Source organism: Phascolarctos cinereus, unplaced genomic scaffold, assembly GCF_003287225.1.
Source record: "Phascolarctos cinereus isolate Bilbo 61053 unplaced genomic scaffold, phaCin_HiC Scaffold_726;HRSCAF=1367, whole genome shotgun sequence".
Lineage (NCBI taxonomy): Eukaryota > Metazoa > Chordata > Mammalia > Diprotodontia > Phascolarctidae > Phascolarctos > Phascolarctos cinereus.
Window position 1 is genome coordinate 410,708,179 of NW_027556098.1, and position 27,876 is coordinate 410,736,054.

At 45.2% G+C, this 27,876-nt stretch overlaps 1 protein-coding gene and 1 long non-coding RNA gene across 3 annotated transcripts; one reads left to right on the plus strand and one right to left on the minus strand.

The window, feature by feature from the left end:
* The first annotated feature begins 1,793 nt into the window (after window positions 1-1,793).
* On the plus strand, window positions 1,794-9,439 carry LOC110202390 (uncharacterized). Its single transcript, XR_002322717.2, has 3 exons — window positions 1,794-2,296; window positions 3,825-3,939; window positions 6,678-9,439. It is a non-coding gene; the product is annotated as an uncharacterized LOC110202390 (long non-coding RNA).
* Window positions 9,440-23,928: 14,489 nt separating this feature from the next.
* LOC110202399 (insulin growth factor-like family member 3) lies at window positions 23,929-27,350 on the minus strand. 2 transcript variants are annotated; one of them, XM_020978505.2, is made up of 4 exons: window positions 27,192-27,350; window positions 25,559-25,609; window positions 25,152-25,413; window positions 23,929-24,309 (listed from the first exon to the last, which is right to left on the minus strand). In XM_020978505.2, the coding sequence occupies exons 1-4, from the start codon at window positions 27,214-27,216 to the stop codon at window positions 24,297-24,299; spliced, it is 351 nt and encodes a 116-aa protein (XP_020834164.1). In that variant the 5' UTR covers window positions 27,217-27,350; the 3' UTR covers window positions 23,929-24,296. The 2 variants fall into 2 exon arrangements, with proteins under 2 accessions (XP_020834164.1, XP_020834163.1); XM_020978504.2 differs by having other exon boundaries at window positions 25,559-25,612; window positions 27,192-27,348.
* Between the last annotated feature and the right edge of the window lie 526 nt (window positions 27,351-27,876).

Sequence of the window (27,876 nt, forward strand, 5' to 3'; positions counted from 1 at the left end):
CGTGCCTTACGTGGCGTCTTCTTGGCGAGATGCTAATCCCGGTGTCCACGGACCTCCGTGTCTGTCTCCCTCTACTGATCTGGGCTGGGCAAATGATCCACCGTGACTGTTCCTGGATTTCCCCACCAGGATTCAGCTTGGTGCATCTTCTAGATCTGTTTGGAGAGGTTTGTGGAGGGGGTCTCATTGCATTGCTTCGTACTGCTCTGCAGTCTTGGCTCCGCCTCCAGCTTTTACACGGTGCTATTTACTTTGAACAGTCAAGAACAAGGAGCAAATATTGTCCTCCGTGCCTCAAGGGCATGCTTTCCCCCACACCACCAAAGGCTCTGGGGGAGTGGTCTCCCAATTTAGCTCAGTTCACGTCTGGGTGTGGCACGACTACGTTCAAGGATGGCAGTGTTTTCAGACTATGGGGATAGAACAGTGGAGGTCTGGCGTATGCCCTAATTGCTTCTGATGGTGTCTTTCTGTGTAGAGGAGAATAGGCTGCCTACTCCAGGGAGAGTCATGATGATGAGGAATACAAGTACCTTGGAGAGGTGTTGGAGAATAAGTAGACATTCTGCAGCTGGTTCTGGATGGCTGACGATTTGATAAAGAGGAGGCTCTGTGGCTGTGGAGGCATTCAGAAAAGGCTCTCAGCATTGGCTGTGTCCTCTTTGTTTCACTTGCTTCTGAGGGATCTTGGTGACTCCTTCACTCATGGCATCCAGTGGGAGACAATATAGGAGTGGCCTTGGAGAGCTCTCTCTTCTAAGGCCATATAGTTCTGTGAAAGGCCCTGAGTCTTTGGCCTCTACCTTTATTCCTTTTAGACATAGGAGATGGGAGCCCCGGACCTTGTGGATTTGAAAAATGCTCTAATGTTCCTTGTTTTAGAAGCTAGGTTCCAGAAGGAGTCCAGCGTTGATGACCTGAGGAGCAAGAGTAAACTTTGGGAGTAATTGTCAGGTCTCCAGCTTAGTGGTAGTGGAGACAAGGATTCATATGGAAACGATTCCACCTTTGTATGTCAGTGTGGTGGGACCAATGCAATGTAGGAACTGGGCTAAATATGGAGACCGTTCCCCTCAGAGATGGTAGTCATGTGGAGAACAATATATTCCCGAAGTCTCAGAGGGAAAATGTATGTATTCTATTCTTGCTATATCTATCTATTCGAAGTAGCTATCCCTTTTGTAACAGTTAGGTGTTACGGGCTGCGCAGCACTTATAATTTGTTTCATGGGTTCGGATCGGTACCCACAAAGACACGTTCACACTTTTCCTAACTTATAGATGATTTAATAATGATAATAATCATAAACATACATGCATGTAAATGTGATTACATACGATTATACAATCTTAGAAGCAAAGACTACTAACAGAAAGATAGAGAGATAAGGAAGAAGAAGAAATACATCACCAGTACGAGGAAGCACCAGCTCGTGAACATCTGGCAGGGGGAGGCCTGTATCTCAGCCGGCAGGGGCTCGGTTGGGAAGGTTGCTACGGCAGAGCGTCCTCTCCGAGAGAGACTCCCAAATTCATTTTCCCAAGAAAGAACCTTTTTGTCATCCTTACACAAAGAAGGCAGGGAGCCAGGGAAGAGGTGATTAATCCTAAGGACCTGAGAGTTTTGGCCAAAACTCTGCAACCTCAAGAGCAATCTTTGTTATGTCAAAAATGTCTTGGGCCAATACCCAGGAACTGGCCAAGACCCTGGATGTTTACCTCAAAACTTGTTTTTTAAGGAGTAGTTCCCCAAGGTGGGTCTAGGTTGAAACAAATCCCAGAACAATCCATCAGGGACATTCCTTGTCCCTTGGCTTGGGCTTTGGGTAGGGAAGATCTTATACATTGACCCTTCACCTTTGTAAAACTAATTTATATTAAGTGGTTAAATAGAACTAGAGTGTTCATCACTGGCTCCTAACAGAAGTGGGAATACAGCGATTGAGGTTTAGGAGTACTGGGACCTAGAAATAATGCCCAAATGAATTCAGCACAAGCCTTCTTTCAGACAAAGACAAGGTTTATGAGAACACTGATCGAGCGTGGGTGAGATTTTAAGAATCCGCCGTATTGGCCTGACTCTTAAGGAATCTAAGCATTTGTATCTCTAATGCTCAGATTGAATCTGAGCACCTTAATGGTGGCCAAGAAAAACTGTGGGAGGGATCTAGGAGTGGCCAGGTAGTCTGGGGTGATTGTGAGGTAACAGAGAATGCCAAGTACCTGGATGACATGGCAAAGGGAAAATGGAGTCTAGATTAGGATTAAGAGTGGGAATGGCCCATGCCATTGGAAGGTAACAGACTGTGAAGGTTGGGCTGGGTTAGAGGTAACAGCGAATTGGAAGATTGGGCATAGACCACAATGAAAGGGCAGTTGAAGGATTGCTGGAATGGGTCAGTGCCTCAGGCAGATGCCAGAGACTTGACCTTGTGGGAAAATTCAAGGAGAGTTTAGGAAGGGGTTTCCCAGGGCCTGTACCCTGTCACAGCCAGGGGGGACTTGAACCGCTGGCAGCAGAGGAGACACACCCTATAAAGACTTCCAGAGCACCGCTAGAAGCCCAAGGGGCGTATGTAGCAGTCTGGCTCTTGGAGAATGTATGTGCTCTGCTCAGATACGAGTATGAACACACATACGTGTGTCTATATTCACTCTCTGTCTCTGTCTCTCTCCTTCTCTCCCTCTCCCTCCCCATCTGTCTGTCTGTCTGTCTGTCTCTCCCTCCCTGTCTCTCTGTTTCTTTCTCTCCCTTGGCCCCCCACCCCCCACCTCTCTCTCAGTATAGGCATTATATCTACCTCTACTGGATCTGTGATTTCCTTGGCATGAAGAACTCCCAGAAGAGGAAGTTCTCTCCATTAATCTAGGTCATCACCTTTTCTACAATTTAGAGTGTTGAAGGGGTTCTTAACCTGGGGTCCATAAACTTGGTTTTTTTTTCTTTAATATTTTGATAAATGTATTTGCATAGAATTGGTTTTCTTGGTAATCCTCTGCATTTTATTTTATGCATTTAAAAACGTAATTCTGAGAAGAGGTCCAGGAGTTTCACCAGACTGATTAATCAGCCCAAGGGGTACAGGATGGAAACAAGTTTAAGAACCTCTGACTAAGAGAGCTATCTGGAATTAGGAGAGGTTTATTACTTGCCTAGGACCCGAGAACACTGTGTCAAAGGCAGGACTGGAGTCCAGCTCTTCCTGGTTTTGATGTCAGTTCTCTACACACTAGGTAATTCTGGCTCTCACTTATCTATGTATGCCATACATCCATATCTGCATATACAGACGTACAGATGTACAGTAAACCAGGCATAGTACCTCCAGAGGACTGGAAAACCCCGCTGCTGGCCAGATGGGCTTATCACAGAACAAGTATACACATGTACTATCTTTGAGGCATTGGGAGGCAGGCACTCTCCCATCTAGGCTAATGCTCTCTGTCTGTGTCTCTATTTCCTTCTCTCTGCCTCTCCTTTTCTCTCCCTTCTCTCTCTGTCTTCCTCGTCCTCCTCCCATAGCTAAAAAATTCCTCCACTGGATAGAAGCATACTATTTTTACTTTCTTTATTTTTTCATAGTTTTTTCCTTTTGTTCTGTTTCTTCTTTCACAACATGACTAATATAGAAATATGTTTTTACATGATTGCACATATATAACCTACATCGAACTACTTACTGTCTTAGGGAGAAAGGAGGGGAGGGAGGGAGAAAATTTGGAATTCAAAATTTTGGTAAAAAAGGAAAATTAAAAAAAGTTTGTTGATTGAAAAAAAAAGTTAAATGTTAAAAAAAAAAAGAATTCCTCTGCTGTCATTGCAGTGCCCAGCTGTCCTGTCTCTGCACATGGAATCCCCTTGAGTTTGGGTTAGCCTGCTGGGAGGTTAATAGTCAAGCTTCATGAGAACTTGAAACAGTTTGCAGCACTGCTAATAAGGTATTTTACATTTCACTTAGGCTTTGCTCTGCCCACACAACTCCTGGTCTTTGCCTCATTTTTGTATTTTATTTTATTTTATTTTTACTTAGCCTTAATCACTGAGTGGGCATTGCTTCAGTCAAACTGGGAGTTACTAAAGACCTTAGTTTTAAAAGGCCAATGTCTTCCACTTCATCTGGGGCCATCTCCAGTTGTCCTGGTGTGTATCTGGCCACTGGACCCAGATGGCTCCAGAGAAGAAAGTGAGGCTGGTGACTTTGCACAGCCATCCCTCATCTAAAAACACGTTATGGCGTCACCTCCCTGATGTCACGGTCCTCTCTGAGAACCAAGGACAAACAACTCCTGGTATGTGTCTGCTGGTCAAATGGACAGTCTCGGACCAGTCTCTTCTTCTCCAAGAACATTGCGATGGCTGCTGGGAATTCCTGTTATTATCACCATTCGGCTTCAGCCCTTTGGGACCCCAGGACCTCTGTACTTGTTGAACTCACAAGGTCGCCTCTGAACCTGGCCACACCCATCTCAGGAGACGCATTCACCTAAGATCGGGAATAAACACAGAAAAAGAGAGCCTCAAACTCAGCCTCAGTCTTGTGAGTTTGAAATGTCCATGAATATGGCAGCAGGGCCCATTGGAGTAGTTAGTTTCACTTGTGGCAGCAGCACGAGTGCACTGTTGGCAAGGGAAGCTTCAGCATTAGAGAGAGTGGCATCGTGAGCAAGATCAAGCTTGGTTATTTGATTATGATTGGCAATTGAGGTGAAATGTAAATTGCCTGATTAGCCATTTCCCCAAACTGCCATATGTTGTGATGACACTAGAATATTAGCCTCCCAACCAATCGTAACCACGCTTATAAGCTGGTACTGAATTCCCTTCTAATTGTTCTGTTAATGCACACTCTGATTCTTCCATGCTTAACATTTCTTTCTGAGTTAGAATTAATTGTCCATCACATCCTTGAGTCATTTTGTGTGTTGAGCATCTTTCTACTCTCTTCTCTCCCTCCTCCCCAACTTTGAGGATCCATTGGATTTGAGGATACTAGGTTGAGACTTGTTAGTGAGTCAGTGAATCTGAGAATAGGAAGCCTAATGCCTCAAATTAGAGCTTGAATCCTGTCTAGGAACTGGGTACCTGGGCACAGGATAGGAAGTAATGTTGGACTCTAGCCCTGTGAGTCAGCTGCAATTCCGTAAGGATAAGTGATGAAACAGAAACACCTCAAGTAATGCCTGTATTTTCCTGTTGGCTTGCACAGATGAGGAGATCGCAATCCTAATGAGAAGTCAAGTCATGTGTTACATTTAAGGAGGTCTTTGGAATTAGTTTGGGGGAGGGGGATGAAGTCTGTCCCAAATTTGTGATAAAATCATTTAGGTTTCACTTGTTGGGGGAATTCCTTGACCCAGAAGTCCAAAGATATTTCCAAGAAGTAATTCCTCCTTCTTTGGCCTGTTTGACATATGCAGAGATTTGAGTTTGTTCTGAGGTATAACTAATGAAAAAAAAATGAACAACAAATCCTGGTATTAACATGGTCTGAGAGAAAGAAACCATATTACTCTCCAGAGTAAAGAGGCTTTTAAATTCATATAAGAAGCCAAAAGAGTGCTACTGGAGTTTATTGAATGGGAGGGTGGGGTGAGACGGTCAGACTTGCCCCTTAAGAAGATTAATTTGGCAGGTTAGTGAGGTTGCATTGGAGTGGACAGACTTCAGGCAGAGAGACCAACCTGCAGGTTATTGCAATAGTCCAGGCATGAAGAGATGTGATGGCAGCAGTATCGGGGGGAAAGGAGGCAGATTTGAGAGATGTAGCAGAGGTGAAATGGATGAGACTTGGCAATGGATTGAATATGGCGGGGTGAGAGAGAAGGAGGAGTAGAAGATCTCACTTAGGTTGTGAGCCTCGGCTACTGGAAGGATGGTGGTGCCCTAGAGACAGAAAGAAGGAAGTCACAGGAAGCATGTGAAGACTTCCCTCTGGCAGAATGGGTGGATGAGGACAGCTTGTTCCAGTGACCATGAAGGCAGCTGAAGCAGGTGCTGCAGAGCTCTTAGAGGGTGGTCAGTCATCCATTGCATCCTGGACCATCTGACTTTTGTCTTGCCACAGGACTTCAGTGACTCTGGAAGACAGAGTGAAACTGATGACCTCGCGCCTTAAGTCTTAAATTCATGTTAATTTAATTAATTCATACTTAAATCAAATTCACGGGTAAGTCAAGCCTTTACCTCCTGATGTCATTGCTCCTCTTCTAAAACAACGAAGGAAACAACAGTAGGGATGTTAAGAAGACAGGAAGGTGGGGGTGTGGGGGGGGTAAGAGAGAGTAAAGCATACATTTTCTCCTGTTTCTTTCTGTTATCTTGGTATCAGCCATGTCCTGTGCAGAGTTCTGAAAAGCAAGTTTTGCCCTGCAAAGAGAAGGAGGGAAATGAGTTGCATAGAAAGGAAGAGCAGCACCCTGAAGGGCCATGATCTAGTAGGGAAATGTCCCTACATCAAGGCAGGGGAGTGACTTGTCCTGGCCTGTTCAATAGGGCTGCAGGCTCAGGGGGTGATTGACAGCTCAGCCTGGCCAGTTCCCTAGCACCACCTGCTGCTTACATTTAGAGGGTCTTTTAAACTGAGATGCCTCTACCAGTGAATGAATGACATTGCTTGCTAGCAATGTATCATGGGAAAGATGTAACTCTTTAAAACAAAGGCTCTGTTGTATTACAGAAGGAATATCCCTCAAGATCATTCCTCTTGTCCCTGATCAAAGGAGAGACAAAAATGCTTTGTATTAACGACTTCAGGAGATCTTCCCTATATGTTTCAACTGGCTGGAGCAAAAAGGAAACCCTCACAAACCCAGCTTCATCTAGGAGTAATTTGGTGTGCAGTGGCTAAGGATTATTAAAATACAGAAATCTCTGTGAATCAACACCATATCTGGGAAGTTTCCTGTTCTTTTTAAACCAACCCCCAAATCCCTAAGAGTGAGGCACATGGCATTTGATGCATAGCAAAATTGCACCAAAAACCATCAAGGGGAGGAGTACTTCACATATTGTTTTTGCCAGACTGAAATTTCCTCCCTCAGAGTCCTTTCAGTCTTCCAGGGCTAGGAAGGACCAGGGGAAGGGGTTGCTGGTCTGAGATCTTGGCATTTAAACCGAAAGGTAAGTGTGATTCAAATAAAAAGGTCTGTCTCCCCATGCCCTGCTCCACGTTTCTCTTCTGTGTTACAAGAGAATTGATAGTCTCTGGCCCACTGGAATTTGCCTCAGTAGCAACATTCCCCACAGTCTTGGCCAGCATTTTGTTTCTCTGCAGCAGGTCTGGATTGTATCTCTCTGCCAACTTGCCTCTGGTTAGACTAAAGCAAACCACTGCTGGGAAGTCTCTCTCTTTCAGTGGATGCAGGGTCTGACAATAGCAATTTCTCAAAGTCAATAGCTAGTCTGCCTAAAGTCAAACTAGTCTGGCTTTTATAGCAACAAAGAGTTTTTATTCCCATTACTGAGAAGAAGGAAATCCAATCTGAATCTCAAAGGCAAATAGGAAGAAGGGGAGAGCAACTAGTCCAGAATGCTTATGTGTCAGCATGATCACTCTTCTGTCCTCTTGAGTGGCCTCCTGCTTGTTGCACCTACCAGAGCCTCCCTAGCTCCTCAGGAGGAGAAGATGGCAGACCCTCAATGGGAAGGAAAATCTGGCAGTTGACAGAAAGGTGTAACTGTCCTTCCCTTTGTAGCATGTGGCCACCTCCTCTCTTACTCTTTTTGTGGGCTTCTTTCTCTGAGGATGTTAAACCCTCCAGTTTCTACATGTACTCACAGACTGGGATTCCCTAGGTGGAGGCAAATGCTACAAGTACTCTCAGGATTCTAGATGATGGGGGATGGGATTCACACTGGACCCTTGAAAGGACCCCGCAGCCCCTGAACTATGTCTCTGGTGTTTGCCTGAGGCTCCTGGGCCCATCCCAGTATAATCCTTTTAACTGCCCTTTCATTGTGGCCCTCACTGTCTGCACCTGGCCTCACCCCAGCACCTTAATTCCATCTAGACCCCTTCTCTGTTACCTCCAGTCACTCCAAGCTATTGTCTTCTCCTTGATCACATCTAGATCTTCCCACAGTCTTTCTGTATATTGCTCTGAATTAAATTGCTCAGATTCTTTAAGAGTCTGGCCTACTTGTAAATATAATAGCGCTGGTTCTTAAAAGTCCTGCCTGCTTCTATTGGAGAAACATAGGAATAACCTTGTGGGGTTTGGAGAGATCTACACTTCTACTATTATAGCTCGTAAGCCCCCATCGGTGTGATTCCCCTTAATAAGTCAACCCTTACACATTAACTCAAAAGTCAAAGAACAATAATAATAACATAACAATAACATAACATTCTACCCATAAACTTGGGCCACTGTCTCCTACCAGTGCACAAAGAATGGAGGGAAGTGAACATACATTTAAAGTGCTAAGAGAGTGAGGCACGTGAGTAGGGAGTATGTGTGGCCAGGACAGCTTACAACTCTAGAACTCTAGGTCTCAATACTTTCATAAAGTTCACTGATGAGAGCAGGATCTGTGTTGGATGAATGGGCTTTCATGATAAGTTAGGCTGTTCTGGATTAGTCCAGCTATATGCCCTATTCGTGCTCCATCGATGGGCTAAGATACTCTACTGTTGGACCAGAATATACTACTACTGTGGGATCCAGTTGCTCCTCTACTGGACTACAGTTCTTCTCTACTATGCCAAGACTCTTTATTGCTGAAAGACTCTTTCAGGTAGAGAAGAGACCCTTAGCCTGGAATTTGCAGATGCTTCTCTAGTACTGCTCCCTGGCTGCACTTTGAGGGGTTTCCACCTGCCAGGCAGCAAGGAGCAGTGCATAGAGGTACTGCCTCTCTTTCACAGAATTTGGAGCTCTTTCCTGGACCATCTCTACCAGGTTAGGGACTGGGTCTCAGTGAGAAACTAGACTTGGTGAGAAACTCAATTTAGCTTCCGTTGATTATCCAGTAATATTCATCTCTACTGGCTAAGCCATGACCAGACAATGTACATTTGTCTATGTAACCTGTGGCTCAACTGCCATTTTCCTGAGACTGTCTTCATTGATGAAGATTGATTATTCAGTGCTCCGTTCCTTTGTGAGGGGCAGAACTGGTGAAAACTTGAGAGAGGAGAGAGTCTGGTCTTCTGGCTTCCAGCTTTCAAGAGAGGAGATGTGTGGTTCTATACTCTTTTCAATTTCCTAAATGGAAGAAAAGACTCTGGGAAGAGGCTGACATGTGGAGGAACAGATATGTCAAGTATGCCCCCATGCCCAACTTACTATCCTAGAGACTTCAGGGAATTTCCCTTTGGGTGAAATCTGAGGCTCTCTCGGTGGAGCTGAGTTATTATGTATTGTCTAATACATATTCTCATGTGTTTACTTGCTCTGATTTCTGTTTGCTTGAATAAATGGATTTCTTTACTGTTCACTACATGTCTTCATTGTGGAACTGTCCTTTAGTTGGAAGGGAGTCAAACCTTGGATATATAGCTTGGGGCACTCATTCTCCTTTAAGGGATAATAATCAGGAATGCAGCTTGAACCTAAAAATTATTTCCCTGAGACACAGAATATTTAAGGGAAAAGACAGATATAATTCTAGCCTAATACTTCCTTTCTCTGAGGAAAAAAGAGTGGTCAGTCTCTAGCCCCAAGCTCTTGCTTCCCCTTCCAGAAGGAATTAAAGTTCCTCTTAGAGAATGGTGGGGGGAGGAGACTCTGGGGGAGTGCTTGTCCTTGCCTCCCTTGAGCCACATCTAGAGAGCCCCAAGTGAACACACATACCCTCATATCCATGATAGTGATTCTCTAGCTTCTACTAAGGACCAGTTCTTCAGTACTTCAAAGGGATAACAAGGACATACATTATCCCTTTGAAGCAACTATTCTTTGTAAAAGCTTATCTGACTCTTAAGTGGTGAAATGGAACCAGGGGCTTGGGTCCCTAAAATTAGAGGAACACAATGGGTGGGGGCTTGAGCCAATGACAGAGATGAGAGATAACCCTTTAAGAGTGCTGTGGAATCACTATGATAGATGGGAGGGTGTGTGGGTGTGCTGGGTCCTGTGTTATTTTGTCCTTGTAGGTTATGTGTGTTTACTTGGGGCTGTCTAGATGTGGCTAGAATTATATCTATCTTTCCCTTAAATATCTTTGGTCACAGGAGCCTAATCCTCCCTAATCTTACCTGGTCTTTGAGGAAGGGAGCAGGATTAGGTCCACAGCCTAGCCTAGTACACTGGCAGCATAGCCTGAATCAATTCAAAATGTAACTGGGAAGTATTTCAGTAACTAAATAAAAATGCAATAAAACATAGATAACATTGCATTTTGAAAGAAAATCAATGTATGGCCCTGAGGGATCCTTATAAACTGATTAGCGGCCCCATTTCTACTGAAGTTTGACAGCATCGTCACAGAGAGCCTTGAACGCTCTCCTAAAGAGTTTGCGTTTTATTTCAATGGTTCCTGGGCAGGGGAGCAGCATGATCACATCTGCGCCTTAGGAAGACAATTCTGGTAGCTCTTTGGAGGCTGACTTACAGAGGTAAGAGGTGATAAGAACTTGAATCAGGGTGGTGACATCTGAGAAGAAAAGAGTAGACATATAAAAGAGATTGGGGATAAAAATCAGTAAGACTTGGCAACTGGGAGGATGTGAGGGAGGAGGAGACAGAGCCAGGGATGACTTGGAGGGCCACGCCCCAGATAACTGAGAAGGTAACAGAAGAAGGGAAGCTTTTTTGGGGGGGATTGATTAAAGGGGGAGGTATTCATTCCATTTTGGATACATTGAGTTTGAGATGCCCTCTGGATGGGCAAGTGGAATTTCCCAGAAGGCAGTTGTGTACAAGGGACTGGAGTTCAGTGGAGACATGAAGGCATGAGTGGAGAGGTTATATGAGATCTGGGAATCATCTGCATGGGAAGTGGGCAGAGAGAGAGATGAGAAGGTAAAAAGTGACGATCAGAGAGATGCATATCAGAATCCAAGATCCTGGAGGTGGGACAGTTATGAGTGGTGGTGAAATCTAAGGTGGAGGGATTAGGGGGATGAAGAAGCAGGTCACAGATGCCGAGGTTGATGACATGGTGTTGGACCTGAAGTTAGGGAGATCTGAGTCCTAATCCTGCCTCAAATGCTTCCTAGCCATACGTCAGACCCCAGGCAAGTCGCTTAAGCCTTCTCAGTTTCATTTTCCCTCATCTGTAAAATGGGGATCATTTAGTACCTGCCTCCCAGGGCTGTTGTGAAGATTGAATGAGAGCAGATATAGGTAACATAGATAATAGATGTCTAATGAGATAATATAGCACTTTGCAGACCTGAAATCACTATTATACATATTGGTTGTTTTAATGTCATATTGACAGAACTAGCTTCATCTCAGAAGGGGGGATGATGGGAAGTTTAGTTTTTTTTAGATGGAAGAAGGGGCTGAATAGCCATGGAAGAAAGGAGCTGCTTGGGGATGTTGGAGGAAGGGGGAGAAGAGTTGGTGTGGGGAAGCTTGGGGAAATTTTGAGCTCTCCAGAGGATTGGGGGGCTGGGAGCTGTAAGGGGGAGCAGATTGAAAGGGAAGGATGCTGCCACATTGACTGAACATAACAATGAGCCTCTTCTGCCTCCCTGATCCATTGAAGGAGTGATCTTCTTGGTCTTGGCAGCCCTGATCAGCTAGGTATTATTTCACCACCTCTGTGTGCTAGGATAATTCAGTTCTGGGGTGGAAGATTAAGATACCTCTTGGATTACAGTTTAGTTTTATAAATGACCCTATAACACTTCCAAGCAGAATCCCTAAAACCTGAACTCAGATTTCTCCTGTTGATGTTCATAATAAAAAAGAAAACATTTTAAAATGAAAAAAGTTAGGTGAGTAGAACAGACTAAGTAAACAAGACCTAGTCAAACAGCATAGTATTCAAGAAACACAAGAACAAAGTAGCAAGAACTACTGGGGAAAACAAGAAAGAAATGGTGTAGAAATTTGGAAGGGATCAGCATCTTACACCACACATCACCACACTACCCAAATGGGTAAGCAACCTAAAATTAAAAGGTCATGAGCAAAAATCTAGGATAACAGAGGAACCTTTCAGCAACCTCTACCATTAAGGGGAAAATTCATAATAGAAAACAAGGGATAGAAGATAAAAGATAATTGTGATTATATGAAATGTAAAAACCTTTAGATAAAATTGGTGCAATTACAATGAAAAATTATTAAGGAAAAAATCCCTCACATCAATTACCTCTGATAAAACTTTGATATCCAAGCTGAAAAGGAAATTGATATGAATTAAGACCAAAGACCAAATAGGTAAGTGGTCAAAGGTCATGAACAGTTTTTAAAAGAAATAAAGTAGTGGACAGAGAGCCATGGACTTTGAATCTACCTCTTGAATAAATCACCTAACCTGTCAGTGCTGCCAGGTTATTGGAGAAGGCCATAGATTAGAAAAGAAGGAAGAGATCTGCATTGATGGAAAGAGTTCCCAGTCCCAGAGTTCACTAGTGAAGTCAAAATATCAGACTCTGGATAACCCTTTCACCCACAGTACTTAGCACCAATTTTAATTTTCATGCATCTCATCACAAGGCTCAGTGAAGTACATTATCCTGCATCTTAAGGAATGTTTAAGTTTATGGACACAAAATAAGAGTAAAAGTTTAATAAGCTGGAAGTTAGTAGTAATAGTAAACAGTAAATAAACATTGATTAAATGTCTACTGAGATCCTTTTTTGAACTAAACGGTAAGCATTCAAACTCTACTTCAGAGAGACAGGCTGGCCACATTGTTTGAATACAAAATGTATGCTTGCCAAAAAGACTACTTTGTGGAGAACTCACACAGGGCAAGCGCTGACATAGTGGTCAGAAGAAGTGATACAAGGACATTCTCAAGGTCTCTCTTAAGAACTTTGGAATTGATCGTGTGACATGGGGGACACTGGCACAGTACCGCCCAGCATGGTGTGCCCTCATAAGAGAAGATACTGTGCTCTATGAGCAAAGCAGAATTGAAGTAGCTCAAAAGAAATTTGAGATCTGCAAATGTAGAGAATCCACCCCAAAGGTTCACATGGACTATCTGTGCCTGACCTGTGGCAGAACATTCTGAGCTCGTACTGGTCTGGTCAGCCACGGCTGGACATGATGTAACTGGACTCCAGCATAGTGATGTCATTTTTGTCCTCTTCGAGAATGAACGAAAACAATCCACCAACCAGCAGCCTCCTCTGCACAAGTTCACAGAGCAATGGGCTCTCAGCAGCCACTTTTGTCATTGTGCAGTCATATTTCAGTGGTGTCTGACTCTTTGTGACCCCATTTGGGGATTTCTTGGCAGAAATACTGGACTGTTTTGCAATTTCCTTCTCCAGATCACTTTACAGATGAGGAAAGTGAGGCAAACAAAGTTAAGTAACTTGCCCAGGGTCACACAGCTAGTCAGTGTCTGAGACTGCATTTGGACTCAGGCCTGGCACTCTATCCACTGTACTACCTAGCAGCCCATATCCCCAAACTATTCCAACCTATACTCCCAAACCTCTGCTATAATATCCTGATAAGTGGTCTGCCTCTCTCTGAAGACCTCCTAGGATGGGAAAACCACTAGTCCCAGGGCGGCCATTTGAATAGCCTTTGAACAGCTCCACTATTTAGGCTGCCTCTCTTGAGCCCAAACCCAAGTGGGTCTTTTTGCAACTCCCACCCATTGCTTCTGGTTCTACCTTTGGAGGCCAAGCAGAACAAGCATTGCAATTGTAATTAAGGTTTAATTTAGTTAACCTGTCCCTCACCCTGACTGTTGTGGTTTTAATGATTTAATGAGATTTCCTTAAAGGTAACAAAGAGGCCTGGAGGGAATAGGCAGGGAAGGGAAGAAGCTCAGATAATTGAGTGGCTAATAATAATCATAATGATAAGAATAGCTGGCATTCAAGTTACTACATAATTACATATTATGTAGTGTACACACAAATATATATACCTATATATAGGTATAGTTTAGCTTTCTCATTTTAAGATTTTCTAAATGCTTCACAAATATCTTGCTTTACCCTCACAAGAACCCTGTGAGGTAGATGCTATTATTATCTCCATTTTATGGAACAGGAAAATGAGGCTGAGAGAGGTTTAATTACATGGCCTCAGGCACACAGTTAGTGTCAGAAGCCAGATTTGAGCTCAGGTCTTCCAGACTCCAGGTCCAGAACTCTATCTGCTGTACTACTAGGGCCTGTTAATGGGCTTTTTCTTCCTGCTAAGGGAGAGTTCCACCCAGACACCTTCTTGACTTTGGCTTCAGAATGTGGTCATCTGTTGGGGACCCTAGCTCCATAGAGGCTAATGGATCCTTTGCTCATGCACTGACTCGCCTGTCCACAGTAAGGTTCTGAAGTTGTCCTAGCAAAGATTACCAAATACTTCCTAATCATTAATGGTAACTAATATGCTTTCACTCTTTCCCCACTCTTCTCTGCATCAGGTCAAAAATGCTGAGTTCTTTTGATATTTGCTGACTTCACATTTTCTACCCAATATTAAAGGGCAGCTAGGTGGCGCCATAGCGTATAGAGTACCTGTCCTGGAGTCAGGAAAACTCATTTTCCTGAGTTCAAATCTGTCCTCAGACACTTACTAGCTGGGTGACCCTGAGCAAGTCACTTTATCCTGTTTGCCTCAGTTTCCACATCTGTCAAATGAGCTGGAGAAGGAAATGGCAAACGACTCCAGTAGCTCTGCCAAGAAAATTCCAAATGGGGTCATAAAGGGTCTGATACAACTGGAAAATGGTTCAACCTGGGTGCATGAGCCGTGGGGATTGCTCCTCCCCTCTGGGCCACAAGAGGGAGCTCTATCCCAGCCCTCCAAATAGGGTCTCAGCCAGGATTAGGGTCATTAGGGCCACAGGGTAACATTCTAGTAGAGAAAGGAACCCCAGAGGGCTTCCCTCAGTTCCCTTCCTCACCAGTGTAAGGGCTGCAGTTCCCTCCCACGCTAGGCAGTAGAGTTAACTTAGGAAGCCCCAATCTGAAAACCCAGAGCAGGAGTTTTATTTCCACTTCTTCCCACCCCACTCCCAATAACAGGACTGGACATTTGCCAAGCTCTTAACCAGGGTCAGGGAGGGAGGATCTCTGAGTGAGAGGATGTGTTCGTGTCTCCATATCTGCATGTGTGAGGATATGTGGCTTTGCGTAAGGAGACCTGGGTTCCAGTCTCAGTCTTTACCCACTGTGTGACCTTGGACAAGTCCTGTCCCCTTTCTGGGCCTTGGTTTCTCAGTCTATAAAAAGTGGAACAGAGCTATCCTGCACACAGTCAGGGACCTCCTGTATGGGTCTGGGGCCTCTCCTTGCCCTGGTACAGTCTCAATCCTTTGAAAGTTCCAATATGTTGGAATGCTCTGAGGTACATTCCTGGCCAGATACCATCCTAGTGTCTTCAGGCCTATCTAGTTCCCTGTACTGACCTGGGCTGGAAATAAAATCCACTGTGATTTTTTCCCTTAGATTCCCTGATCAGAACTTGGTCTGGTACATTTTCTAGATCATTGTGGAGGTGTTGTATTGGGGAGCTCTGCTGTATTTCTTCTGATACTTGTCCATCCTGGCTTCTTCCACTAATCCAGGGCACCCCATTCAATCTTGCTTACCTCTGCTAAGTAGTAAGGACTCCTCCATCCCAGCCAGGTTGTGTCAGTCAGACACCTATGCCCTTAGAGCACTGAGAGTCTTGAGAAACAGCAGATTGTTAAAGAATGCCTATCATTGCATTTGCAAATATCCACCTTCTTTCCCAGTTTTACATTCTGAAATTAGGATGCAGTGTGCTCCTAGCCCACTCAGATCATCAGTACCCAGAATGATGGCTACCTCTATTCCTTTACAAAATGCAGCAAGTGATATCACTTTAAAGAGTAGTGGGGTTATGGGTTAGCTAGGTGGTGCAGTGAGTAGAGCTCTGGCCTTGGAATCAGGAAGACCTGAGTTCAAATCCCGCCTTAGACACTTAACACTTACTAGCTGTGTGACCTTGGGCAAGTCACTTGACCCTGATTGCCTCACCAAAAAAAAAAAAAGCAAAAGAAAAGAATAGTGGGTTTATAAACAGTAAAAATTTATATTCCAATCCTTACAGACATTCTGCATATCAGCATACACTCTGTGAAATGCCATCTTTGAGGATTCAAGTTGTATCCTTGTGCCTCCCACAGAATACAGGGATACAGTTGTATCCTTGTGGAATAAGTGACTGATTCCAATAGCAGTCTACTGGGAATTCCAACCAGGGCAAGCCTGCTGGAGCATTTCATAGACCCAAGCATACAACTAAGTTGTATCAACTAAGGTAAGGAGTAGCAGGTTAAAGTGTTGAGGTTTTGATGTTGGGGTGCTGGGACCCCAAAATCACAACATGTGGGTCCTGCCTAAAAGAATTTGACTCAAGCCTTCTTTCAGCCAAAGCCAAGGTTTATTAAAGATGAATCATATAGGCCAGACTCTTAAGGAATCTGAACATTTGTGACACTCATAAGGATGAGTGGTGATGAGGAAATCTCAGCCCCTAAATGGCCACCAGGGTGGATCTTATATACACAAAGATTATGGGAGGGAGCTAGGAGTGGCCAAGTAGTTTGGGGTGACCAGAGGAGGGGCTGGGAGAAGAGATGTCTTGATGGGAGCGGCCAGTAAGCTGGGGTGACTAGGGGAGGAGTTTAGGGAGGATCTTGAAGCTGGGGTGACTGGGGGAGGGTCCTGGGAGAATCTTGATAGAAATGCCTGGGAGGTTGAATGGGATCTGGATAAGATCAAGGATAGGAAGTATAACAGGGGGCTATCAGGCCAGTAATAGATAATAGAGGGTTAACTTTTAATAAGGCTAACAAAGAATTGGGAGATTGGGCATAGGTGATAAGGAAAAGCCAGTTGATAGGAATTAGGAGACTGCTATACTTCCTTGACCAGGTAAAAGAGTTCAAGGAAGGGATTTTTTGGGGCCCATTTTGGGCCCATACCCCATCACCAGCACCCCTAACATCTAAACCTCAACAGTTTGAGTGAGAAAGATACACTGTAAGCCTTGGAGCAGGGAGAGAGGTCTTGGACCTTATAATCTACACCCAGACTGAGATGTAGCTTGTGAATATGGGTCTCACTTCTCCTTGGGTTTGTTCCCTGCTGCTCCTCAGTGAAGGAGAATCGGATTATGTTGTGACCTTGTGGACTTGGAAAGCTTGCAAATACTACATAAAGACAATATAGGAAAGTTACCTGGCTAGGGGATAGAAGTATGGTTCAAATTTCTAGAAATCACCAAATTTATCACTTAAATACAGTGGAGACAGCCTATTTTACATTTTGTTTTCTACATATTTCTTTTCCTTGGAAACATTACTATTTTCAAATTCTGCTTAATAATAGGATTTCTAACTTCTCAATTGTACTGTTTATGAAACCCTTAACAAAATCTTGACATACTGAAATATATATGTATATATATTGACATACTTAACACAGTCATTAACCGGAGGAAGAACACTGTGTTTCCCAGACAAATGTGCCTATTTTGTGATAGCAATAATATGTCAATCAATCACAACATTCAGATCAGAGAAAATCTAACGTCCTGATGTTAAAAATACGCCACATTTGAGTGTCATTCCAAAAGAATAATAGCACTGTATGTAATATAATGTAAATTACATATAATATAAATATAATATGTAATATAACTACATATAATATAATATGTTATGTTCTCTAAAGTTATAATGCAAGAAACTTATGAGCATAGTACTAATATAAAATCCAATCTCATGAATTTAAAATATAAAACACAAAATAAAACTCCTTGATCTAATAACAAAGACCCCCTTGAATGGGTCTCAAAATCATCCACACAGAAAACAAAAACATTGGATGCAAGCTCAGATATGAAAATAGAGTAGATGCCACTTTTAATTTCACAGCTACCAGGGTGTTGAGGTTTAAGGATGCTGGGACCCCAAAATTCAACGGCAAGAGTCGCAGGTCCTGCCTCAAATGAATTTGACTCAAGCCTTCTTTCAACCAAAGACAAGGTTTATTAGAACACATGATAGAGGTGGGCAAGATCTTAAGGAATCTCAGCATTGGCCAGACTCTTAATGAATCTGAGCACTTTAATGGAGGTGAGATGGATCTTTTATACAGAAGACTGTGGGAACAGAGAAGAGGTATAGAAGGAATTAAGGGTTGGAAGTGGCCTGGGCAATCCAGAGATAACAGGCAATGAAGGACTGGGCTAGTTTAGAAGTAACAGAGAACTGGGAGATTGGGCATAGGCCACAATGAAAAGCCAGTTGAGAGGATTACTGGGATGGGTGGATGCCTCAGGTGAATGCCAGAGACTTGACTATGTAGGAAAATTCAAGGAAAGTTCAGGGTGGTGCTGGGGATTCCCAAGGCCCATGCCCCATCAAGGGTGGCATATCCAGAGCACAGATCAATTATGCCACAAAGAATAATTGTCCCCCAATGAATTTATCAAACCCCAAATAAATCCAAAATTGAGATTGTTCAAATCTCCAGGTTGACATCCGCTAAGTTCCTAAATTCACCAGGATACCAGTATCTGGAGCAAAGCTTGAAAACCTTTAGCAATCTCAAATCAAACCCCAAGTCTGGGGAGGAATTATGTCCTCAGAGATAGCATCTAAAGGGTAGTCAGGCACTATGGGGGCAGAATATTTCATGAATTGCTCACTTTCCCTATTGTGTTTTGCTTAAGCGTTTCTCTTTGTACCAGGTAACATTTAATTCAGTGTCTGGGGCTGCTCCCAGGTGTAAGGAAGGCATCCCATAGGGCAGCGATTGTCAAAGTGTAGTCCAGGTGATGAGGATGGTATCTCGACCCCAAAAAGGAAAAACCCTGGACTTTCCAAATGGCCAAATCTCTGGTGTTCACCTGAGGCTATAATCCCATCAACTGGCCTTTCATTGTGGCTACTCCCAATCTCCCCATTCTCTGTTACCCTTAACCTAGCCTAGCCCTCCATTGTCTAACCTCCCTATGACTCCCAGCCACTTCCCACCCTTAATCCTAGCTAGGCTTCATTCTCCCTTGGCCACTGGGTCAGGTCCCAGGTCTTCTGTTCATCCCAGTTTACTGGCCACTTCCATCCAGATCCTCCTTAGACCTATCCTCCAGTCACCTCAAACTACTTGGACACTTCTAGATCCCTCCCACAGTCTTTCTGTATATAAGGTCCATCTTGTCTCTATTAAGATGCTCAGATTCTTATAATCTAGCCACTGCTCAGATTTTTATAATCTAGTCAATAGCTCACAGATGCTCAGATTCCTTAAGAGTCTGGCTAATGTGGCGGATCTTTAAAAAATCTTGTCTTTGGCTGAAAGAAGGCTTGGTCGTGGGGCAGCTAGGTGGCGCAGTGGATAGAGCACTGGCCCTGGATTCAGGAGGAGCTGAGTTCAAATCCAGCCTCAGACACATAACACTTACAAGCTGTGTGACCCTGGGCAAGTCACTTAACCCCATTGCCTAGCCAAAAAAAAAAAAAGAATGCTTGGTCGAATTCTTACAGACAGGATCCACGTATTGTGATTTTGGGGTTCCAGCACCCCTAAACCTCTAGACCTCATCACAAGGACCCCTAGGGCCCCCCAAGACTCTCTCACAGTCTCCACACAGTCAAAACAATTTCATAAAAATATTAAGACATTCTAATTTCTAATGAGGTAGATATCAATGGATATAATGCACATAAACAAACGTTTTGTGGGTCCTCAATAATTTTTAAGTGTGAAGATGTCCTGAAGTCACTAAGTGTGAGAACTACTGACGAGGAACATGTTCAGAATTGCCCTTCCTGGTTTCCTCAGATTCCTGTGGGGCTTTGGGGCCAGCCTCTGGCCATGCATGACTCATGGCCAAAGGCCCTGACCTTTGAGAAGATCAGGAGTCCCCTGATTGGCTGCTCAGCTAGAAGAGTTCATGACTCAGTGCATTTACCAGATTGAACAGCAAGGGCCCCCATTTTCCTCTTTCATTCTGGGTTTGAATCGTGCCAGAAAATGGTGAGCTGTTGCTAGACCCCCATGGGAGGATGGGGGATGGGCTTCTGGTCACAGGGAAGAAGGACCTGAGGAATTAAGCTGTGTGCGTGGGCCCCTTGCTGCCTTCTCTGCTCGGTGTTTCCTTTCCTGAGTAGATGACCCAGCATCAGTTGGACTTCATGACCTTTTGTCTCCCTTACTACAACCAGAGGGACCCAGGGGACAAAAATGAACTGCCAGCCCTTGACAACCCTCACATTCCTCCTCATCAGTCAACCACCCATCCAAGAAGACTTTAGCAGATTATAGAAAGTCTTCAGCTAGGGTTAAAAAAGATCAGCTTGTCAAGTAAAAGGTAGAGGTGTCATGGTGAGACATCAAAGAAGGATCTAGGAGTGTTAGTGGACTGCAAGCTCCAAATAGGTCAACAGAGTCATGTGGCAAGTCAAAAAAAAAAAAGGAATGCTATCTTGGGCTGTATTAGGAAAGTGGTAGAGTCCAGAAGGAAGGAAGTTGAGTCCTGTTCAGACCACAGCTGGACCATCCTGATCAATTCTCAACACTACCTTTTAGGAAGGCAATGGGGAAGCTGGAGATAGGCCAGGGATGGGCAACCAAGATGGTGGAGAGCCTTGGGACAATGCCATATGAGGCTCAGTTGGGCAAACTAGAGGACCCGTGGCCTGTAGAAGAGACGAGGTGGTTGGCTGTTGACCATCATTCTTGAAGAGGACAAAAATGACATCACTATGCTAGAGTCAAGTCCCAGTATGTCCAACTGTGGCTGATCAGGCCCATATGAGCTTGGAAGGTTCTACCACAGGCCAGGCACAAATAGTCCACGTGAACATTTGGGGTGGATTCTCTAAATTTGTGTATCTTGCATTTCTTTTGAGCTGTTTCAATTCTGCTTTGCTCATACTGCCCAGCACCTTCTCTGATGTGGGCATGCCATGCAGAGTGGTCCTGTGTCAGCGTCTCCTGTGTTACATGGTCAGTTCCCAAGTTCTTAAGAGAGACCTTGAGAATGTCCTTCTATCATTTCTTCTGACCACGATGTCAGTGCTTACCCTGTGTGAGTCCTCCATAAAACAGTCTTTTTTGCAATCATAGGTTTTGCATTCGAACAATGTGGCCAGCCCATCAGAGCTGCACTCTCTGAAGCAGAGTTCGAATACTTGGCAGTTTAGTTCAAGAAGACACCTCAATGTCTGGTATCTTATTCTACCAGGTGATCTTCACAATCTTTCTAAGACAATTAAAATGGAAACAATTCAGTTTCCTAGTACGGTGCTGATAGACTGTCCAGGTTTCAGAGGCATGCAATGAGGTCAGCACAATGGCTCTGTAAACCTTCAGTTTGGTAGTCAGTCTAATACCTCTTCTCTCCCATACTTTCCTTTGGAGCCTCCCAAACACTGAGCTAGCTCTGGCAATGTGTGTGTCCATCTCATTATCAATGTGTACATCCCCGGAAAGTACACTGCCAAGGTAAGTGAATTTATCCATAGCATTCAAAACTTGCTCGTTCGCTGTAACCATTGGTTCCACGTATGGACAGTGTGCTGATGGCTGATGGAGCCCCTGCGTTGTCTTGGTGTTAATTGTTAGGCCAAAATTAGCATAAGCAGCAGAGAATCGATCCATATTTTGCTGCATCTCAGTTTCAGAGGCTGCACTGAGTGCACCATCATCTGTGAACAGAAAATCATGCACCAACTCCCCCTCCACTTTGGTCGTGGCTTGTAGCCTTTTCAAGTTGAAGAAATTACCATCAATGCAGTAGCTGACCTTGATGTTATGTTCATCTTCATTGAAAGTGTTTGACAACATGGGTGAAAACATCACGCTGAAAAGCATGGGAGCAGGCACACAGCCCTGTTTCCCTCCATTGGTGACTGGTAGAGGTGTGCTGACTGTATTCCAAAGGCTGTCATGTGGAAGAGAGAATGAACATTTTTCTACTTCTCTTTTCCTCTATAATATTTTTCTTGATGATCTTACCAGCTCGTCTGGGTGTTGATGAACCTTAAAACCACTTATCCAGCCCTAAACTCTCTGCTCACCCTCATTCTCACATCTCCAACTGCCCGTTACACATCTTCAATTGAATGTCCCCAAGACATCTTAAACTTGAAATTCTCAAAACTGAACTCAGTCTCTTTCCCCCCAAAGCCTCTCACCTTCTGAACTTCCCCTACGACTAATAAGGGCACCATTATCCTCTCAGTCTCCCAGACTCACACACAAGTGTAGGTCTCATTTACTACCTTTCTCTCTCTCTTTCTCTCTCTGTCCTTCCCTGCCCCACTCCCCCCATCCCCCAATATCCAATCTATTGCCAAGGCCTGTTGATCTTCACTTTGCAGCCCCCTTCTCTCCTCTGCCATTGCCCCTACCCTGCTGCAAGCCCTCATCATCTCACACCTGGACTTTTGCTATAGCCTACAGGATGGTCTCCTTACCACAAGTTTCTTCCCACTCCAGTCTATCCTCCATTAGGCCACCAAAGTGATTTTCCTAAAGCACAGATACAGTCATGCCATCCCCTACTCAGTCAACTCCAGTGACTTCCTATCACCTTCAGGATCAAATATAAAATTGTCTGTTGGGCACTGGAAGCCCTTCATAACCTGACCCCTCCCACCTTTCCAGTCTTCTTATACCTTACATCCCATGGAGTACTCTGCCATCCAGTAACACTGGTTCCCTTGCTGTTCCTCCCACAAGACACTCTATCTCCAGACTTCAGGTATTTTCTCTGGCTGTTGCTCATTCCTGGAATTCTTTCTCTCCTCATCTCCACCTGCTTCCTCGGTTTCTTTCAAGTTTCCCCTAAAATCCCACCTTCTACAGGAAGCCTTACCCAATCCCCAATAATTTTCATGCCTCTGCTGATTATTTTCAATTTATCCTATTCCTTTCATATAAGCAATGTCCAGAATTGTCTACATGCTTTCTCCTCCATTAGATTGTGAACTCCTGGAGATCAGGGACAGCTTTTTTGTTTCTTGTAGCCCCAGGATTTAGCACAGTGCCTGACACATAGTAGACCTTTAAATGTTTATTGACTGACTACCTGGCTTCTGGAGCCAGCACTAGAGACAAAGAGTGGCTAGTAGTCATAAAGAAGAGCACTTCTCCTCTATCCGTCCACTTCTGTGGCCTGCCTGGGAACCCTACCAGCCCTCCTGGCTTTGTGTTTTCTGGCTATGTGTCAGTGATTCAGCAAGTAAGGCTGTCTAGTCATTGCCAGCTGGAGACCAACCAGGGCTCAGGTCCTTGTTCTGCCACTGATGCACTTGGTAGCTTGGGCAAGCCCCTTCCTATTCCTGAGCCTCATTTTTCCTGGAGAGAGGTGGTGTGGTGCAGTAGGAGAGCTAGCTTTAGAGATCATGGATTCAAATCCCCCCTCTGCTCTTCCCTACCTCTGAACCTCAGTTTTTTCTTATCTGTAAAGGGGCTGGGCTGGACAACCTCTAAGGTGCTTCCCAGCTCTAGGTCTAGCAGAAAATGAGACGATTTATTATTGAACGCACTTGCAAATATGAAAGCTTCTATAAATGTTAGCTCTTACTGTCAACTCTTATTTCCAATGACTCCATGAATTTCCCAGGTCCCTTTCAGCAGCCCTGAGTGAGCAAGGGTTGCTGCTTCCCCCCCCACGTCCACAAGAGGGAGCTGTGTGCTCACTTTACATGGGCTAATGCTGCATCCGGCTGTTGGGTGGGGTTTGGGTAAAGAAGGGAAATCCTTTCCCCACAGTGGCATGGCTCCAGTTCCTTCACATCCGTGGCAACAGAAATGACACAAGCAGGCCAAATTTGAAAACCCAAGGCAGTAGTTTTATTTCTGTCTTCCTTCTACCCCTCAAATAAGCCCCCTTCCCTCCCTGCCCAGAGCAGAACCAGGCTGGGCTCTTCAGGCTCCCTGCTCCTCCATTCCTTTCTCATTGTGCCTGTCCAGTACTGCCTGGGGTCTCTGTCTTCACAGCTCAACTTGCTACCCCACTGCCAAATCCAGGACTTGGCATTCATGAAGCTGTGAACCAGGGTGCAAAGAGGGAGAGAAACCAGGAAGGTCTGCAGGTGAATGTGGGTGTTTCTGATTCCATATCTGTGCATTTAGGTGGCTAGGCATAAGGAGATCTGGGTTGCAATCCCAGTCTTGACCCACTGTGTGACCTTGGGCAAATCCTGATCCCTTTCTGGGCCTCAGTTTCTCCATCTGTAAAAAGGAGGCAGCACTGTATTATCTCCCCTCACAAGGCTGTTTGTGAGAGCCTCTAATGAAAGTGTAAAGGGAATGAGTGACATAAGGAGGTGGTTATTATCATTTATTAATATTCATATAATAATAAGAAAGAAGGAGCCCAGCACCCAGTGGATTGTGCATGACTGATATTGGCCTTCCCAACCTAAACAGGAATGAGATAGAATGTGAGGATCCCTGAAGGCACACTTACCCCACCCCCAAGTTCCTATGCCCATGTCTAGCAAAGGCATATGAATGACCTCCCTATAGGCAGATCCACAATGGAGGAGACGAACAGTGAAGCCAGGAGTCCCTGCCCAAGAGGCTTCTCCCTCCCCTCTCCCTCCCCCTGGGTCCCAAGGCCCATTCACTGAAGAAACCCCAGCCTCTGGGTCAACAAGTCTTTTGATCTTTTGAGATCTGGAAACTGCCTTTGAAGATAGGAGGAGTCTTCTGGCCAACTTTCACCCAGAGAGAGAAAATAGCATCATTGAACATAGAATATTAGAGCTGGAGGAAATCTCAGAACCTAGAACATGGAATGTCGGAGCTGGGAGGCCCCTTAGAGGTCTCTGGGTTTTTACTAATGAGGAAACTGAGGTCCCATGAAGGGAAAACCTTGCCCAGGATTCCACAGAGTCAGTGGAAGAACTGAGTCTAGAACCCAGGTTTCAGGATTCTCTGCCAGCTTGATGCTCTACATATCCAGGTATGACCCCAAAGGACAGAGTTCTAGTACGTCCCCCTCCCGATCCTCCCAGGCTCCTTAGTGTTCTGAGAGAGCAGACTCAAGGGGTGAGAAAGAGGATCCTTACCGGATGTCAGCTCCTACTGCCATTTCACAGTCACTTCTCTCGGTCCCTCCCCTTGTCTTATTAACCACAGTGTACTTCCCCCGGTAAGAGTCGGGGCAGCAATGCTGAAAGCAGGGGTCATAGGTGAATGTAGGACCACAGCTCAGGGGGAAGGGCTGGACACTGCCATCCTCACAGCATTGATTCTCCTGGGGGTTGTAGGCCACAGTCCCACATAGGAGCCAGGGCTGGCACACGATCACTTGGGAATCTGTGGGGGTCACTGTGTGAATGATAGACTGTTAGCTCCACAGGCTCAAGAAGAAAGGCCCCCAGAAGTGGCCCAATGCCTGCTCCTCCATCTTTCCCCCATGGCTCTTTCCCTCTCCTCCACAACCTTCCTCCCTGCTTTGCCTTCCCTTCCTTACCTGGAGCACTTGAGCAGGACAGGATAACCATGAAGAAGATGGAGACAATGACTGCTGAGGAGAAAGAGAAAGAGATGAGGGGAGCCTGGACCTTTGGATGGTGGTGCTTTGGGCCCAGCGTGGAGAGAGGATTGGGGCTGAACTTTGCATCTCTATCTCTCTTGGATGGCTAGGGTTAGGATTCATTCAGGTTAGGTTTGAGGTCAGGAGGCAGAAGGTCTAGGGCTCTAGGCAATTGTGGTGACCTGTGGGTGTCAGGGTTGGCTACATCAGGAGACTGAGAGGAGGTGGCAGGGTACATATAGGAGAGACAGCCTTAGGCTGGGGAAATGGGGCCAAAGGCTTGGGAGGCTGACTCTCCCCTAGGAAAGTCTTTGCCTCTCTTTAAACCTCAGTTACCCCAGCTGTAAAATGACAAAAGGAAGGAAGGTGGCCCTTGGTGGCAGTAAGGTCTTTTCATGACTCTCCAAATGGGAAGGGTCCAACCCCTTCATTTTGCAGAAATGATGAAGCCCAGAGAAGGGACTTTCTGGGAACTGGAAGGACCAGAACTGAACCCCAAGACTTCAACTCCAGGGCATTTGCTGCTGTGCTCTCCTGTCTTCTGGGGCCCGGCAATTAGAAATGTTTGGGAGCTAGCACTGCTATGTGCTGGGTCCATGATTCTCTCAGGGCTAGGTGTAATTGACACTCTTGGCTTTGTAAGGTGGCGTTGGGTTTGGGACTAAGCAGATTTGGGGTTGGGACTCAGGTCAGGTCCATAGCTCACCCCATTCACAAATGCAGGTGCTTCTCTGTGGGCTCCAAATCTGGAATTTGGGAATCTAAGTTCATTGTCTAGTTCTTAGGACTTTTAAAAAAGACTTTGGACAAATGACCTAATTGCCCTGGTTCTCAATTTCATCTTGTCAAATGAGTAAGTTAGAATAGATGACCTGCCAGGTTTCTCCCATAAATCCATGAGCCTATGAATGTGGAAGGTGTGGGATGGAGATGTTTGGTCCCTGGAATAAGCCAGGTCTATGGGATCCCTTCCTCTTTGTTTCTCAGAAGGATTCTGTGAGGAGCTGGGAGAAAGCTTTTGGGGAAACCTGGGTCAGAGTGAGATCAGAGTGTAAATCAGAAGTAGAGGTGGCAGAAGGTTATGGATTAGGACCAGAGACAGCTTTAGGCTCAGTGTTCTGAGATCAGAATCAGAGTGAGGGTTAGGCTGTAGTCAGAATGGAAGATGATAAGGGCTAGAATGACATTTGGGGGATTGTCATAGGATCACGGTTAGAAGGCAGCACAAGGGTTATCTAGTCTAACCCTCTGATTTTACAAGTGAGGAGTGAGTCCCAGAGAGGTCACACAGATGGTGAGCAGGTGTGATGATCAGGGCGCAGGTTTGGGTTGAATTGGAAAGGCAACAAGGTCCTCTTTGAGATGGGGTTGGAATTGAGACGAATGTTAGAGGTTGTAGGTCAGGGCTGAGGTTAGGGGGCTGATAAGATTGAGATGCCAGCTGGGAAGTAGCAAGGGTAGAATTAGCACTGAGGTTAGGACCAAGGTGGGGGGCTGGGGAGCTGGTGGGGACATAATGGGGCTGGAGCCCAGGAGCCCAGGAGGTAAAGGATCCCCTGAGCCCTCTTACCCGTGATGTAGGTTCTTGATGCCATGAGTCCTGTCTCAGTTGGGTCCGGAGGACTTGGTGCCAGCGCCACAACTGCCACCTGCCTGAGAGTGTGATAGCAGAGGTGCTCTTATCCCTGGGATCCTGGGCTTTTATTAGTGTTGGAGGTAGGTGGAGTCCTCCTCTCACTAGTAGAGACTAGTCAGGCCCTGGAGCTAGGCATAGAGTAGTGGAGGTGGGGAGAAGCTAGGAAGAGAGAAAAAGGAGAGAGGAGAGAAGGGGAAAGAAGGGAGGAAAGGGGAGAGGAAGGGAGGGGAAGGGAGGGGAAGAGAAAGGAAGGGAGAAGTGGGGAGGGGAGGAGGAGAGGAAACCTGTTCTATGCTAATGTTTCCCTTACCCACCCACCACCATGAGCTGGCTAGTAGCCTCAAGAAAGAGAGAAGAGCCATGACCCTCTCCCTACCCCCCCAGCAAGACCTACTACACATGCCCCTAAACTTTTTTTCTTCCAATCCCTTCTCATCCAGCCTAATCCTCCATGGCCCCTTAAGCTACAATCTTTCCAAATTCTGTGATTCCAGGCTGAACTCTGCTCTGGGGGATAGGAAGACCACAAGCATGGGATTCAGGGATGACAGGGTCAGTCACTAGAAGGAGAAGAATATGGGGCCCTAGATCAGAAGGGGAAATGAGGATAGATGCTGGT